This window comes from Camelina sativa, chromosome 19 (genome assembly GCF_030686135.1).
Source record: "Camelina sativa cultivar CO46 ecotype springtype chromosome 19, ASM3068613v1".
Classification (NCBI taxonomy): domain Eukaryota; kingdom Viridiplantae; phylum Streptophyta; class Magnoliopsida; order Brassicales; family Brassicaceae; genus Camelina; species Camelina sativa.
Window position 1 is genome coordinate 5604006 of NC_141898.1, and position 17084 is coordinate 5621089.

At 37.8% G+C, this 17084-nt stretch overlaps 6 protein-coding genes across 6 annotated transcripts; 3 read left to right on the forward strand and 3 right to left on the reverse strand.

The window, feature by feature from the left end:
• Positions 1 to 1552: 1552 nt before the first annotated feature.
• LOC104765042 (ALA-interacting subunit 1) lies at positions 1553 to 4052 on the forward strand. The gene is made up of 8 exons (XM_010488698.2): positions 1553 to 1988; positions 2231 to 2289; positions 2417 to 2491; positions 2580 to 2693; positions 2799 to 2869; positions 3055 to 3352; positions 3446 to 3735; positions 3835 to 4052. The coding sequence occupies exons 1-8, from the start codon at positions 1898 to 1900 to the stop codon at positions 3887 to 3889; spliced, it is 1053 nt and encodes a 350-aa protein (XP_010487000.2). The 5' UTR covers positions 1553 to 1897; the 3' UTR covers positions 3890 to 4052.
• Positions 4053 to 4159: 107 nt separating this feature from the next.
• LOC104765043 (zinc transporter 1) lies at positions 4160 to 5664 on the reverse strand. Its single transcript, XM_010488699.3, has 2 exons — positions 4772 to 5664; positions 4160 to 4580 (listed from the first exon to the last, which is right to left on the reverse strand). Exons 1-2 carry the CDS (start codon positions 5531 to 5533, stop codon positions 4269 to 4271), a joined length of 1074 nt encoding a protein of 357 aa, XP_010487001.1. The 5' UTR covers positions 5534 to 5664; the 3' UTR covers positions 4160 to 4268.
• A 1739-nt stretch (positions 5665 to 7403) lies between these two features.
• On the forward strand, positions 7404 to 10336 carry LOC104765044 (uncharacterized). Its single transcript, XM_010488700.3, has 11 exons — positions 7404 to 8074; positions 8288 to 8349; positions 8545 to 8684; positions 8780 to 8838; positions 8933 to 8956; positions 9228 to 9310; positions 9411 to 9475; positions 9589 to 9638; positions 9732 to 9833; positions 9918 to 9977; positions 10080 to 10336. The coding sequence occupies exons 1-11, from the start codon at positions 8072 to 8074 to the stop codon at positions 10182 to 10184; spliced, it is 753 nt and encodes a 250-aa protein (XP_010487002.1). The 5' UTR covers positions 7404 to 8071; the 3' UTR covers positions 10185 to 10336.
• On the reverse strand, positions 10281 to 12730 carry LOC104745498 (pentatricopeptide repeat-containing protein At3g12770). The gene is made up of 2 exons (XM_087502395.1): positions 12527 to 12730; positions 10281 to 12434 (listed from the first exon to the last, which is right to left on the reverse strand). The coding sequence occupies exons 1-2, from the start codon at positions 12567 to 12569 to the stop codon at positions 10390 to 10392; spliced, it is 2088 nt and encodes a 695-aa protein (XP_087358521.1). The 5' UTR covers positions 12570 to 12730; the 3' UTR covers positions 10281 to 10389.
• Positions 12731 to 13182: 452 nt separating this feature from the next.
• Positions 13183 to 14945, forward strand: LOC104745500 (uncharacterized). The gene has a single exon (XM_010466757.3). The coding sequence runs from the start codon at positions 13272 to 13274 to the stop codon at positions 14547 to 14549; it is 1278 nt and encodes a 425-aa protein (XP_010465059.2). The 5' UTR covers positions 13183 to 13271; the 3' UTR covers positions 14550 to 14945.
• Positions 14604 to 17082, reverse strand: LOC104745499 (phosphoglycerate kinase 1, chloroplastic). The gene is made up of 6 exons (XM_010466756.3): positions 16550 to 17082; positions 16372 to 16449; positions 16035 to 16295; positions 15602 to 15919; positions 15023 to 15181; positions 14604 to 14943 (listed from the first exon to the last, which is right to left on the reverse strand). Exons 1-6 carry the CDS (start codon positions 16967 to 16969, stop codon positions 14734 to 14736), a joined length of 1446 nt encoding a protein of 481 aa, XP_010465058.2. The 5' UTR covers positions 16970 to 17082; the 3' UTR covers positions 14604 to 14733.
• Between the last annotated feature and the right edge of the window lie 2 nt (positions 17083 to 17084).

Sequence of the window (17084 nt, forward strand, 5' to 3'; positions counted from 1 at the left end):
CATATATAATTGGCCATGCATTAATTTGGTAATATCCCCTATCTATTAATAGAGAAGCATATTTGAGAAAAAGCTGATGTGTCGCCGCCAGAGAGCTCATGACACTTTTTAGCAAAATACCCTAAAATTTTCTAATTAATTACAGCTCTATGCCATTGTATTTATTTTAAAAACAATTAACTGAATAATAATTAGATATATCATCATTTCTCACACAAATTTAATAGTAAAGCAAAATTTAACTAAAATTTACTTACAAATATACAAGTCAAAATTATATTGATTTCTTAAAATTAATATAAATATTGATTTCTTAAAATCAATATAAGTAAAATATTCTAAAAATGCTATAAAAACATATCAATTAATATAAAGTTAATAAAAATAAAGAACATATAACTTATTAAACATATAACTTATTAACATAATCATATAAAAACGAAATGTTATATGTTAGTATTATTACCATAATAATTTAAATAACAAGCTTTCAGTAGTTATTAAAATGGATTATAAAAAGAAGTATATTACCCCTGAAATATCTCTAACTCATTAAAAAAAACTTAATTCCCAATAAATATAGATTTATATATATTCATAAATAAATATAAAAATGACAACAAATTAGGGGATATCATGATGTGTGATTATTTATTTATATCTAAGTAGTTAAAGTAATTAATCTCAACATTTAGTGTAATTATTTATTAAAAAATGGGAAGATTGATAACCGAATAGGAATATACATTCTAATTGTATATTCATTTATGTGCTATTAAAAATGAATGAGACAATAATCCTTATCATTATAAATAAACTTAGTACCCAAAAAAAATCATAATATATTTAAAATGAGTGATTATTAGATTATGCAAAATTGTTATAGTTACTCGACAAACCATAAATATCAATTTTATTTTAAAAACACACAAAATATATATTGCCATAAATTGTAACATTTTATAAATATTTTCTTTACCACATTCACATATTTCACAGGTGAAATGTATTCTTACGCAAATACGTTGATTTTGGAATTTCATTAATTTTTCATAATGGTTTTTTTTTGGTAATAATTCGTCATTTATAAAAAATATTAACAAATCAACTAACTCAAAAATTTTTAATAGAATCAAAAATATTAAATCAATAAATTAGATTATCTTCAGAAAATTTAGTTTAGAATCTGATTGTTACTAACATATAATAAAATTGAATAATTAAACTACCAAGTAATTTAGTTTATGTTGTTATGGTTACATAAGAAACATGCAAAATTGTTATGATTATAAAATAAAACATAAGAAAATATGAATTTGATTTTTAGACCACACAAAAAATATGTTGTAATAAATAGTAACATTTTATCAATATTTTCTTTACCAGAAAACCTCTTATACATTCAAAAATTTTACGAGTGAAACATAACGCAGCTTTGAATAAATAAATAAAAAACTTAAGTTATATATTATATTTGACACAAACAGATATTGGTTCTAGGATAATAATTTTCTTTAAATCAATTTATCCCGCCTTGTTACCTAGTTCAGTTGTATTTTGAGCACATTTCTGCTAAAATATCTTAAAAAAAAAAACAAAGCAGAAGAAAACAAAAAAAAAAAAAAAAAAATAAAAAAAATAAAAAAAAAGAAAAAAGGGACCGTGTTTGCCAATTGGGCAACTGCCACGATCCATCCTAGGAAACTTCAAATTTGGGGTTTTCTCTCGTCTTCTTCTTCTCCTTCTAGATCGGAGGAAATGAGTCTTACCAGCCGCCATTGACGACTACAACGACCATTCTTCTTCTTCTTCTTCTAGCCTCCTTCTGATTTTTCTCTTTTTTTTTTTTCATTCTCTCCCATTCACTATTTTCGTCCTCCTCTACACACAGAGATAGATGTCTTCTAATACACCATCTTCTAGCGCCGCTGCTGCTGCCGGATCGGCAGATCCTTCCGCCGCCCGGAGAAATTCGAAACGACCCAAGTGTATATCTCTTTTTTCCCTCATCGTCACGATTCTTGTTTGACTATTCGATTCGATTCAGTATTCTCTCTATGTCTTTATTAGGTTTGACTCTAGTGGGTTGAATGATATTATTAGGGTTCTTACTTTTTTTCATTGAAAAGAGTTGATTTTTATTTAGAAGTTTTTAGCTTAGGAATCGAGTATGCTACTATCTAGCTAAAAGGGTGATTATTTATGCTCACTAATGATTTGATTTTTGCAGATTCAAAATTTACACAGCAGGAGCTTCCAGCTTGCAAGCCAATTCTTACGCCTGGTTGGGTAAGTTAGGTTCTTGATTTTATTACTTGTAATCTCTTTATTCTACTCATGTTTTTTTTTCAGTCTACTGTGTTTTTTTTTTTTTTGCTTTGAAACGCTCTATTGAATTTATCTTTTTGTTCTGCAGGTGATTTCGACATTTTTGATCATTAGTGTCATCTTCATTCCACTCGGAGTTATTTCTCTTTTTGCTTCTCAAGATGTAAGTGAGGATGATCCAATACTTGCTGTGCTGAGGTCTTCACTATATGGGTTCTTTTATCTCACATGTTTCAACTCTTGTGATCTAGGTTGTTGAGATTGTTGATCGGTATGATACTGAATGCATACCTCCGTCTGATAGGGCTAACAAGGTTGCATACATTCAAGGAGCTGCAAATAAATCTTGTAATCGGACACTAACTGTGAGTTTGTCCCTATGCAAGTGTTTCGTTCTTTGGAGATTTGATTAGTCATTGAGTGTTTTTGTTTACTGACTCTTTTTCTTTTAATCCTTGGTATTTTTTTAGGTGCCTAAGGAAATGAAGCAGCCTATCTACGTATATTACCAGCTTGAGAACTTCTACCAGAATCACCGCAGGTATGTGTTGAGAACTTCTATCTTTGAGGTAATATTTTGTATTTTTTATGGGGGGTTCAGTGCTAGAAGTAGAGTGAACGGGTGCATTGCCATCACAAAGTAGCCAGGGTGCAAGGAAAAAATTTCTTAAGTTTGACTTGAGAATTCCTTAAATTTTTCTGTCATTGTCATCTTTGATGTTACAGGTATGTGAAAAGCCGAAGTGATTCACAATTGAGAAGTGTGAAAGATGAGAATCAAATAGACGCATGCAAGCCTGAGGATGATTTTGGTGGGCAGCCGATTGTACCATGTGGTCTAATTGCCTGGAGTCTATTTAATGATACATACACTCTATCAAGAAAGAACCAGCCTTTAGTTGTTAACAAGAAAGGAATCGCATGGAAGAGTGACAAGGAACACAAGTTTGGGAAAAATGTATTTCCAAAGAACTTCCAGAAGGGTAATATCACCGGTGGTGCCAGACTAAATCCAAATATACCAGTAAGCCTTTAATAACATGGTACAGTCTTAGACAGGGTCATATCCTTTGCAAAACACTTGACTTGGTCTCCCTTTCTCTCTTATATCTTTCAGTTGAGTGAGCAAGAGGATCTGATTGTGTGGATGAGGACTGCAGCTTTGCCAACGTTTAGAAAATTATACGGGAAGATAGAGAGTGATTTGCATAAGGGTGATACCATAGAAGTGAATCTGCAGAACAACTACAACACATACAGTTTCAGTGGGAAGAAGAAGCTTGTCCTGTCCACAACAAGTTGGCTTGGTGGAAAGAACGACTTCCTCGGCATTGCTTACCTCACAGTTGGGGGAATTTGTTTCGTCCTGGCTCTTGCATTTACCGTCATGTATCTTGTGAAACCCAGGTTTGTATCTTATCCTTGACCTTTTAAATGTATTATTCAAAGATAACAGCAAAAAGTGTAGGTAGATGTTGATTTGGTTGTGGTGTTGGGTTTGTGCAGGCGACTTGGTGATCCTACCTACTTGTCGTGGAACAGAATTCCTGGAGGTCGGTAAACAAAGACTCTGCATCATCTACGTTTGTAAATCTACTTATCCGTGGTTGTAATCTGATTCAAAACTGCAAGTGATGATTTTCTTATTATTGATGTGAAATGTATGTAAGAGATGTTACAGTTAAAAGATGCTCATTACATAGAATGATTGATGCTTCCTATCATGCTCATTACCTTTTTCTCTTCGGAAAAAGCACTCCCTCGAAATGGATTTATTAGCTGGACTCTCTCTGCCTTTTAACTATATGTTTGTATCAATCAAGAGCACTCATTGCGTTCAAATAGAATAGTATTTGATTCCGAGATTAGAAACACCATTACAGATTCGACAAAAAAGAGCGGCATTTGGTTTGTTTTGTTTGTTAGCTACAGTTCAGTAATCAGGCCCAGATGGCGAGGAGGGACATGGAAGCAGCGCCGAGGACGAGAGAGAGGTAAGCGGCCAAGTGAAGCCAGAGATTGGATTGCAATCTTGGATTCATAAAATCAGGAGCAAGAAGATCAACGAGTGACATGTAAATGAGAATCCCAGCAGATGCAGCGTTCAACATTCCTTCCACCATTATTGCCTCTTTGCTCTCTTTCCTGTATCCTAAACCACTCGACATCCCCATCCCTATCCCTATCCCAACTGGTGCAGTCACCGAGAAAAATGTTGCCATTATCACCGTTGATTTCGACTTCAACTCCGCCTATACATACACACAACATCAGTATGCTATTATCAATCAATTGAATTATTAATCATGAAGAAAAAGATGATGATTGTTGTGACACGGTTCGCCTAAACTAATGTAAGTTACCTATGACACTAAAAGATTTGTCTAAACTAAACCACACGTCCGGGGGTAATAGGAAGTAACGATTCGTGGAAGAGACTTACAAGGGAGATGCAGCCACCGAGGCCAAGACCTTCAAAGAACTGATGAAACGAAAGAGCAGCCATGAGTGGCTTTATGGTGTCTATGCTCTGTGAAGCTCCAAGTGATATTCCTATTATAACCGAATGTACAACTATGCCAATCTCAAGCACTTGTGACACTATGCGTCTCCTGATCATCTCAGTCGAGCCATGTGCGTGTCCGTGACTCGCGTGCGTGTGTACGTGAACATGACCCGCATGCTCTTCTTCGTCTTCTACTACGTTCACTTGCTTGCTCCCGCTGTTATTGCTAAAATGTTGCCTCTTGTAATACCCCGTGGCAAAAGTATCGATCATCAGAGTCCCCATCGCCGACAGCATCGCTACGAACCCGGCGAACGGGAACTTACCAGCTGTCGTGTCCTCAAGACAAGGTGAGCTCAATCTCTCGAACGCGTCTGGTAGTATATGGACGAAACCAGTGCATAGGATCACCCCAGCAGCAAAAGCTTTCACCATAAAGAAGATATCGTTTTCCGGCTGTAACGCCGGAATCTTTTTCCCGATCAACGGTAGACTGACGCCGAGTCCTCCAGCCACAAGAAGCAAAGCGATCGAACCAAGCTTCAACTTCGTCGCTTTCTCTGCTTCATCTTTAGACACAGCGTCACGATCATCGTGACTTGTACAATCACTAGAGGCACAACACATATGTAAACATATTAATATTAATACTACACAAACTCTCAACATAGTTGCTGAAGAACAGCCGCATTCAGACATGGGGTTTAATTTTTTAGATATTTTTGGCTATTATTTTGTAAGAGAGTAAAGTGTGAAGAGTTATGGTGAAGAAACGAAAGCTTTTTATAGAGAGAAAGCGAGAGAGAACCTTAACTTTTTAATACGCGAGTGGTCCATATATGTTAATAGCAGAATCTATATATTACGTAGAGTTGACCACTATACGTAGAGTTTACCACTATACACAATATTTCTTTGTTTTGTCGCGCACCAAAGGATTTGAAATTCTCTTATTACTCTTATTGTACAACACTAAGTCATTTAAACAAAGTCTAGATAGTCTAGATACAACAGGAAGGAACATTTATGGAAAAAGGCGGCTTTAGAATTCATTGGTTACTGTAAGAAATTCTGCAAGCATCTTAGATTGTAGTGTATGGATGGCTCAAACAAGACGCCCTTTCGATCTCTTCTAATCATTACTTGCATGATATATCTATTTATACATTCTCTTGAGATATGCACTAATTAAACTAGGACGATGAACAATTCAAAGTATGTATATTTAAGGAGCAACATGGAGCGTACTGTTTTCTTTTTAAGTAGGCATTGAATGGAACCATTTTGACGATTATGATAAAGTAGAAAAGAGATTAGCTGTGAATTATATAATCCTTGTAACTATTAGTTGTCAAGTTTAGTAGTACATGATCTCTAGCTTTTTCACTTTATCAAAAGCGAAACATAGATGACTAAATATATGAATTGAAAATGTGGAAGACTTTTTTTTTTAACAAGAAAGTAAAATGTGAAGACAGAATGTCGTCATGTTAGTCTGTGAACCTGTGAACCGTGAGGTGAGTGGTTTTAATTTGATTTCTTTAGTTTACTTTTTGGGTTCAAGAAATTTACGATGGTCTCATACTCTCATCTTCCTCTCAAGGTGGGAATGGGTGGGTAATGCTGGGCCAATCAAGCCACGTGTTTCGAATTCAGATTTCACCATCGCCACTTGAGTGTGATGGTTACCTGAACCTAATGATTTTTTGGCCTTTTGTTTCTCTTGGTTTCAAGTCTTCAAAACTCTGAACTATAAATCAGATATAGACGTTTGAGGAAACAATTATTGGGTTTTATAAGAAGAGAAATCGGACAGAACTGATCCCAAAACATCAATGTTTGATCACGACGCTTCACTAGATTTTTGTGTAACTTTTCTACCCTTAAATTTGATCTTTTAATCTAATACTTCATTAGGATATTTAAATATAAACTTTTGCTTACGAAAAGAAAAAATATTTAAATATAACTGATATTTATATTTTATTTATATATAAAAAAAAATATCGAGCATCAATCAATCGTTCACAAACATCTACATGTGCATTGCCTGCCTATTCGATTTTAACATGAATGCATTCACTCTTTTTTTTGTTTTCCCCTCTTTTCCTATCAAAAATTTATTACTAATATTTACATTCCATGTAAACAATAAGATGAAAATTAAGAAAATGTCGATGAAGTGATGTATATATTATATTTTTGACGATTGTACATTTCATTTGCTTAGTACCAGTATATGATTTTCCCGTAATTTATACACAAAACCATAAAAAATAAATTGTAAATATCCACAATAAATATCCACAATGAATTAAGCCCAACATTACCCTAATAACTTCAATACACCAAAAAAAAAAAAAAAGATACTTCAATACACCAACTTTATAATTATAGCCCATAATCTTCATTAGATTTCATAATCTTTGTGATATCAAAAAAAAAAAACCTAAATCATAATTTACTTTTAAACTTTAAAAACACTGCCTATTTGGTGATCTCATATCTCCAAACTTTGTATTTTGCTAGATATAACCCTAATTAATTTTTAAGATATTTAAGACATTCAGGTTCTTATTTTGACTGGTAACTTTGGTACATAACTCACTCGGTTAATGAATAACTACCAATCATTAAAGTGGTACTAGAACCGATAGCAAAAACGATACTTTCAGTTTTTCTTTATCGTTTTTCCTTCGGGCAAAAAAAATCAATACGACATTATTTGTCACAAATCGAACTCTCTGTTTAAAATATTCTACAAAATCAGGATTATGCAAGCTATACAAAACAAACATTTTTATACCCTCCTCTATTAAACTAGCAAAAGTTATTAGTGCCATATACCGGGTGGTTTACTTGCAGAAATATGTCTTCCGGTCCGGTTTTTGGATACTGAGATATTTTTACGATGTACCGGTTTAGTGAACCGAGCCTTTGCATAATTGAACAATTTATTTATAAGAAAGAAAAGTAAAAAAGAAAAAAAGAAAAAAAGAAAAAAACATTTGCATTGAGCAAGAGAGAGGCGAGAGAGAGAGAGGCGAGAGAAAAGCAGAAGAAGCAATCGTGAGAGAGAGACTCTCGAGTCTTCCTGAGTCACTCCCCTCTCCTCTCACACCTCTTTGCTTCCGCGACGACGGCGAATTTGGCAGAGATAAAGAGAGCAAACAACATCTTCCCCTTCAATTACCTTTGTTAGGGTTGTGTATTCTGTGTTCTTGATTCTTCTTCACAATGGTACGCGCTTTCCCCCTTCATCCACTTTTGGGTTTACGAATCCTCTAATGGCGTCTGTGCTTTTTTTTTTGTTTTTGTTTTTGTTTTAATGTGTTTGGAGTTTCATTTCAAAGTCTAGTAGAAACGAACAAGGCTCCTTTAATTTTGCGATTTCAGTGATGATTGAAATCTTTCTGAGTATATAATCGTGTATGATCTCTTTTGTTTCTGCAGCATAAGTTGAATAGAAACAACCGTGACAAACTTCAGCAGTTCGTGGATATCACAGGAGCTAGGTAACTGGATCTATCCCCATGAGCTAAGCTTATATCATCGCTAGTTTTACTGTAGATTTGTTGTTACATAAGGCCAATACAAGGAACTGTATCTCTAGTTTGATAGCAAACGTATTTGTAACATTTTAATGGGTTTGTCTGTATAATTATCACAATTTGTGTTTTGGTTTGACCTGTTTAATTGTATTTGCGCAGTGAGAAGAGTGCTCTTCAGGCTCTCAAAGCCACTGATTGGCACCTTGAAGCAGCCTTTGATGTGTTTTACAGCCAGCCTCACCCAAGAACCAATTCTTCTGATGTAAGACGCTTGGAGGAGCTCTACAATAGATATAAAGGCAAGCTACTTGTTGCTCTCTTAAATTGATCAAAGCCATTGTTTGATATCATTTGTGTTTCTTTTGCATTAAACATGTTGTGTTGCATTTTGCAGACCAATATTCTGATATGATTCTAGCAGAGGGTATCTCGAATCTGTGTAATGATCTTGAGGTATTATATTTATCTTCTTGAATAAATGCTTAAGAATGATGTGTTTTATATCGTACATAGTATTAATTAAAACTGTCTTGAAATCAATCTCCAGGTGGAACCACAAGACATAGTCACGGTATGTTTATTCTGAAACATTTTCCTACCTCTTGCTTGAGTGTATCTAGATTTTACTTTTGCCTTAGGGATACCAAAAAACCACCTATTATGAGTTAAGTAAATTGTGAGAGAGCGACAAAAGTTGAGGTAGATGAGAATTTGCCATTTCTATGGATAGAGGAACAGATTGAAAGTAGAGTTTTTAACTCAATTGTTTCTCACTGGTTGCTCTGGGTTTTCTTGTTCATCTTGTGGATACTTACTTAAATGAGTACTTATTCCAATTTCAGTTGGTTCTTTCGTGGCATATGAACGCTGCCACAGCGTGTGAATTTTCCAAGCAAGAATTTATCACTGGATTACAGGCGTTAGGGTGAGTGAACTAGCCTTGATGCTTTTCGATTTTTGTAACATTTTTACCTGATGTGGGGTCTTTTTATGTGGAGTACTAAGACCCAATTTTCTGATGGCAGTGTAGATTCAGTTGGGAAGTTGCGCGAAAAGCTGCCATTTATGCGTTCTGAGCTAAAAGATGAACGTAAGTAGAAAAATGAGTGGCCATTCTTTATCTGGTTCACAATTTGATTGATGGAAAGTCCTATGTTAGCTGACATTTGTGTAATGTTCTTCTTGTGCATTTATCTTGTTCAGAAAAGTTCCATGATATATACAACTTTGCGTTTGGGTGGGCGAAAGAGAAGGTAAAAAGCTTGATTTGAGGTATTTGCTCTTGGGAGATGTTGTTTCTTTTTTTCTGGGCTAGTGACAAATATTTTAATGGTAAAATGTTTCAGGGGCAAAAATCTCTTGCTCTAGATACGGCGATCGGGATGTGGCAGTTGTTATTTGCAGAAAGAGAGTGGCCGTTGGTAACTCACTGGTGTGATTTCTTGCAGGTAAACACTCGAGTATAATATATCATCAAGGCATCTTCTATCTTATTTGTTGCTTCTGATACAATTTTGGTTTCCAAAAATCAGGATCGTCATAACAAGGCCATATCTAAGGACACATGGGCGCAGCTCCTGGAATTTTCAAGGGTAAGAGAAAAACTAGACACAGTTGTCATTGAGTTTACATTAATTGCAACTATGATGGAGTAGCGTTGATATATGGATTGAGACAATATTTTTGTGATGCAGATGGTCGACCCTGTGCTGTCGAATTATGATGCAGAAGGAGCATGGCCTTACCTCATTGATGAATTCGTTGAGTACCTGTATGACAAGAATGTCGTTGAGAAGTGACCAGACAACTGGGAGAAGTAATTTGTTCTATCTTGCAATGTTCCTTTCGTCTCATTATTTTAATAGACTTTACTTATCTTACAGATTTCTATTGTGTTTCTGGTCAGAATCTTGAAATTGATTATTAAATAAGTCAGCTTTTTAACTTTTAAGACTTGTCTAGTTTTTAGTATAATGAAACCAAAATTGCTCCTCTATCTGTTGTTTACCAATAATCATTGCACGAACAAACTCCATCCTTAAAATGATGGAACCGATTTGTGTCTCTCACGACAATCTCTCTGCCTACAAGCTTTGAGATAAGCTTTGTAGCAGCGTGACAGTTCACACACGCTCTTAGATTCTTTGTGATCCGCAGTGTTGTCCCTTGGGGTGTACTTATAAGCCCATATGCAATCGCTATCCTCTCACTGTGGCTGCACAGAGTCTCTTCAGCTTCTTCATCGTTGAGATCGTGCAATGAAGCATCCTTGTATGCCACAAATCCACCTTCCTTTAGTCTGCTCTCTATCCACTCTAATTGTCTCTCTATCTCTTTGTATCTCGGATGTGACTTATCACCCACTCGAAAAGCCTCCAACCTTCCCCTTACTTCAACCCAGCTGCATCCAACGTCTTTGCTCAATCCTTTCATCTTCATTTTCACACGCACCTCTGCAACACGCTCCCACAAACGAGCTGCAGCATATAGATTTGAGAGCTGCACGTAGTGGCCTGTGTTGGATGGATCTATAGCAAAAAGCTGTTGAGCTGCGTATTCTCCCAGTTCCACATGGCGATGCTTCTTGCACGCGCTTAGGAGGGCTCCCCAAACTGTTACACCGGGCTGGACCGGCATACATTTGATCACTTCATAAGCTTGATCCATATGACCAGCCCGCCCGAGAAGATCAATTACACATGCATAGTGTTGCTGCTGCGGATTTATTTTGTGATCTGTCATCCTGTTGAAGAACCACCAGCCTTCTCTTACCAAGCCGGAATGGTTACAGGCCATGAGGAGCCCCAGAAAAGTGATGTCATTGGGATGCACTCCATCACGTTCCATTATACGGTACAGACTGATTGCTTCTCTAGCCCGCCCGTGCAATCCATACCCAACAATCATAGCACTCCAAACCACAACATCCCTGTCAAGAGTTCGGTCAAAAACCGATCTTGCACACTCTACACTTCCGCATTTAGCAAACATATCAATAAGGGCGCTGCTAATGAAAACGTCATCCCTGTAGTCGCTCCTGCCTACATAGTCGTCCATCCAGCGAGCCTGCTCAAGAGAACCAACTTGAGCGCAAGCTGAAACGGCAGATGTTATAGAGATGGTGTCTGGTCTGACATCTTTCTCAATCATCTCATGAAACATATCAATAGCATCCTTGGCATAACCGTTCTTAGCGTAGCCAGAGATCATGGCGTTCCACAAAATAAGGTTGGGTGACTTCATCTTATCAAACAGAACTTTAGCAGTTGCGACTTGGCCACATTTTGCATACATGGTGTTGAGAGAGATGAGCAAGTCAGGCTCTGTTTCAAGACCCATCTTCACAACAGAAGCATGAACGCATCTCCCTTGCTCCAAATCCTGTAAGCAAGTGAAAGCATTGAGAACACTAACGAGAGCTACCCAGTCAGGCTTCACACCCATCTTCCTCATCTGACTGAAAATCTCAAGAGCTTCCAAAGGCTCACCGTTTTGAGCATAAGCTGAAACGATAGCCGTCCACGATACAATCGTTCTCTCTGGCAATGACACCCCTTCAAACACAGTTCTCGCGCACCCCAAACGCCTACATTTTGCGTACAAGGCAATAAGACCGTTCTGAACAAACACATCATCTTCAAATCCAAGCCTGAACACCTGAGCGTGAACAACCCCACCCACCGGAAGGTGAGACAAACCGCCGCAAGCTTTAAGAAGATGGGGAAAAGTGAAAGAATCAGGAGGAACACGAGCGAGCTGCATCTTGGAATACATGAGAAGTGCATCTTGGAAGTAATTGTTTCTGGAATAACCCCTGATGATAGCATTCCAAGGGAATATTTGAGGGTGAGGTAAACCGTCGAACACCTGGCGTGCGAAAGTAACGTCTCCAAAAGAAGAGCTCGCTTGGATGAGTTTGGTGATCAAGAAACCACTGAACTGCAAACCAAGAACTAGTAAACGTGCGTGGATTTGTCTCAGGTGAGATTTACGAGTCGAGCTATCTATAAGCGACGCGTAGAAAGAATCAGAGTGGATTCCCGAATTAGCTGCAACCAAAAAAAACAAGAACAGAGTTTCACATCATGAGAGTTTTGTTTTTGGGGATCGAAAACAGCAAATTGAGAGTTCTTCTTCTTACAGTAGAGAAAAGGAGAAGCAAGAAGAGATGCTTCCGCCGACATTGCTGCCTCATTTCTTTTTCATTCTTCGATAAGTTATTTGTCTCTGTCTCCTTAGAGTTTCCATTTTCATAACATCGATTTCGAATTCTATTTATATTTTTCTGAAAATTTATTTTATATGTGAATTTTTCTGTAAACTTTTTGTTGTTGGGCCTATTCTCGTAATTCCCTAAACGCAAGACTTCTATAAAGCCCGTGGAACGATTTTTTTTTTTTTTTTTTTTTTGGTACTCTTTTTTAAAAAGATATTCCGAGAGTAATTATAATACTTATCTTATTGAAGTTAGATAAATTAAATTAAATGTATAACTGATAATTATTGAGGGAAAAAAATAATAACTAAATGAGTGCTAATAATGGGGATAAGAAAACGAAATTGAAATAAAATCAATTAAAATTGAAAGATAATATTTTTAATGTATAGCTAAATAACGATATTAAGGAAAGTAAATCATAACAAGTTTTGTTGATAAAGTTGTCAATTAGAGAAACACGCTAAAAATAAGGCTCAAAATCATATATGACAATTTGACAATTTTGTTCAGGATCTACATAAATAAGATCCCAATGTTATCCTTTAATTCTTAGGGTTTTACTCTTTTTTCCTGATCCTATATGACAATTTGTTTATTTGAGCTCTCAGCTATATTATAAATATATTTAGGAGAGGCTTAAAGAACTTTAGTTAGAGAAAGCAAAATCATGAGTTTTTTTATTACTAATCTCTTCGGAGAGCCATACGAAGAAGGCAGTGACTCTGATCATGATTCTGATGATCGAGCTGGTATTACTAATCTCTCCAAAGAGCCACACGAACAAGGTATCAGCTGTGACTCTGATCATGATGATGATGATCGAGCAGGTATTGATGACGCTGACGATGATCCAGCAGCGGGTAAACCTAGAGTGCTACATTCAGACAAGTTAAGGTCAAGATCTGCTCATAAGTTCATGAGACGTGCGGAGAAAGTTTGGGCTTTTCCTTCTACTGCAGAGGAGGAAAAAGTTGAATCCCTGAAACGTGTACGTGAGTCTAAACCGGGATCAGAAGAAGAAAAGGTGGGTGACGTCGTTCTTTTTGGGAAGAACAGTTACCTCGTGGTTGATATCTTCGAGAAAGAGATCATGGAGTTGGGAGACAAAGTGGATCTGAACTTCAAAAGATTCAGAAAGTTGGAAGCTGTTGATGGAGACGCTCCACGAGACCATCACTTCTACAAGTACCGTTGCTGTTACCCCTCTTGCTGCTGCGTTTGCTCGACCGGTGCCGTGGAGCGAGAGTGGTGGATTCTTGAGAGAGGATTAGCCTTGAAGGAGAAGAAAGGAGTCAGCTTCTTCGTGAGAACTTATCAAGAAAGAAAAGAGCTGATGAGGGTTGCTGTAACCGTGACTGATTGTCATCATTATCACAGTTTGTACGTCTTCGACCTCTTGTTCCCTACCGACTATCCATATGGAGCACCGAGTTTCTATTACCATCCGTATGGTCTTCCTTTGAGCAATTTCGAATCCCAAAGGTCATTGAGTGTAAAGCTCCGCTACAACATCTTAGATGTGTTTCTCCACATTCAAGACATTGTGTTGATGAACACCAACAAGTCATGTCACCAGATGCTAGATATGCTCGAACGGCCTCTCGCTGGGTTTCAAGATTTCGTTAAAGGTTTCTTTAGGAAGAAGGGGCCTTTGATTCTGCGGAACTTGATGGAAGAGTTTGATATGGAAAAGGAGAGGGACAAGAAAATGTTCTGGAAGGTGTACACTGCGTTTGTAGACAATAAAGCTTATTGTGAGCATCTTCTCAACAGTGAACTGAAAGCAGAGCTGGAGAAAATGAAGGAGAAAGAGTATACGTTAAGCGATTACTACTATGGTTCTCCAACTCCCTACTACCCAACCTACACTAAAATGTCCGATGGTTTCAAGAAGCCATCCAAAAACCTTAGCTTCTTGAGCAAGTACTTGCCTTTCGATTATTAGTGTCTGCTCTATCTCTTTTCTTACCTTTTTGTAATTTTTCAGATTTTTAATGAGTTTTATTTTTTTCCGGGGAATGAGTCTCTGTCTCTGATAAAAATTAAACAGTCAAGCGTTGAATATGTAGATTTACAGCGAAAGAAACTCTGTAAGTATACAGTGTTTGCCTCATCAATGGTAAGAGTTTCTAAACGGTGACTGGGATAGCTTCATCAAGGGCGACAACACCGGGAAGTACTTTGCCTTCCAACAGCTCCAAGCTGGCGCCACCACCAGTGGAGATGTGACTCATGACTCCTGCTACTCCTACTTTCTCCACTGCAGCCACTGAGTCTCCTCCTCCTATTATCGTTGTCACTCCCTTTCCACTTAGCTCTGCTAGTTTATTCGCTACCGCCTGCAACAACCATAATCTACAACTTAATCTAATGTTCATCTACCATATGTTTATTCTATACGAGGAATCACTTTCTTACCTCTGTTCCAGCCGCAAACTTCTCCATCTCGAAAACTCCCATAGGTCCGTTCCAAATGACAGTTTGTGTTGTGTCCAGAGCTTCGTTGAAAGTTTTGATAGAATCTGGACCGATGTCCAATCCCATCCATCCGTCTTCAATGCCTGATGCAGGCACGATCTACAGAAATCCACATCACATTCTTTGCTCAGAACACAAAGCTTTAGAGAAATCAAATATTTAACAATTCTACTTCTCACATCTCTCTTTTAGATCATCAAGCAAGAACAAACCAAACGAGTTTACATAGAGCTTAAACAGGAGCACAACTTACTGGCTCCCCATATTTCTTTTACAAGACACAAGAATAGCTAGCATATGGTTCACATAAGAGGTTAAAACTCAGCTTTAGAAGGAGCAAATCTTCTCTCTTTTTCTTTTAGATGATGTAGACCAGTCAAAAGGGTTTGTCTAAGAACCTCAGCAGAGAAAAGTCTTACAAAAACCCCATTTCCCATTTTTCTTTTCACTATCATCACCCAATAATATAAACTAGTAAACTGCCAAGCTTTAAGCAATAGCGAGATGAGAGAGACAGACCTTGCTGTTGGCATCAGGAGCAAATTTGTCAGCAACCACAACATCTGTTGGCAACAAAAGAGACACTCCTTTGGCCTTAGCTTCGGCAAGGAGTTCGGTAGCCAATTCAAGTTTGTCTTCTTCAACAAGGGACGAACCAACTGAAAGACCTTGTGCCTTGTAGAATGTAAAGATCATTCCACCACCAAGAAGAAGGATATCACACTTCTCCAGAAGCGATTCAATAACTCCAATTTTGGATGAGACCTTGGATCCACCCACTATGGCTGCAAATGGTCTCTTTGGGGATGAAACAGCGCCTACAAGGTAGTCTAGCTCCTGTAGTTATAGAAAGGAGTAAACAAAATAAGTTCTTGGTATCATTTGTAGCAACGATGCTTTGATGCTGAATTGGTAATCAAAGGGAAGTAGAATCTCTCTATCAACAAATCACCTTTTGCAGAAGGAAACCAGCCACCGAAGGCTTCAAGAACTTAGTGACTCCTTCGGTAGAAGCATGAGCTCTATGAGCAGTTCCGAAAGCATCATTGACATAGAGGTCAGCTAATGCAGCAAGCTTCTTGGCAAACTCAGGATCGTTCTTCTCTTCCTCCTTGTAAAACCTGACGTTCTCAAGAAGCAAAACTCCTCCTTCGGGAAGAGCAGCCACTAAGCTTTCCACTTCCGGACCGATACAATCATCAGCTTTCGTGACCTGCAAAATTCACCGTCATAAAACTCTCTCAAGCCAAGGAAGATGATTCATTAGCGAGACAAAACACGAACTTTACCTGAATACCAAGAAGCTCAGAGAGTCTAGGCACAAGAGGAGCCAAACTGAACTTTGGTGTGACTCCCTTTGGCCTTCCCTGAAAGAAAGATCAAAACGCAGCATAAAGTGTTGTAATTTAGTTCAGGCGATGGAGCATTCAAATGTATAGTGTGTGACTGTGTGTGTGGGAATGTTACCAGATGAGTGGAGAGGATGACTTTAGCACCATTTTCGATCAAATACTTGATCGTTGGAATAGCTGCACGGATTCTGGTATCATCGGTGATAGTCTGGTTATCATCGAGAGGTACATTGAGATCAGCTCTCACGAAAACCTTCTTCCCCTTCAAATCAGCTGAGGTCAGATCTCCGACGCTCTTCTTCGCCATAGAAACCACTCCTCTGCTCCCCTTCCCGCGCACTGATTCAACCTTGGAAGCAACGTGGAGAGAGAAACGACGGGCATCGAGAGTGGCGGAGAAGCCAAGAGGACGCGCGGAAACAGAGGTGGATGGGATCGGCAAAAGGGAGGCGCGTACACGAGTTGCGGCGGAGGAAGCAACGCCGCTGGTGGACTTAAGGAGTGAAAATGCGGGACTTGCGGCGGCTGAAGCCATGTGGATCAAAAGGAGATAACAAAGATGAGGAGATGAGAAACAGAGAGAGTGTGACTCACAATGTTCTCTTGGCTATTGGGTTTTTAGAGAGAGAGATTGGAATATATTTTTGTCT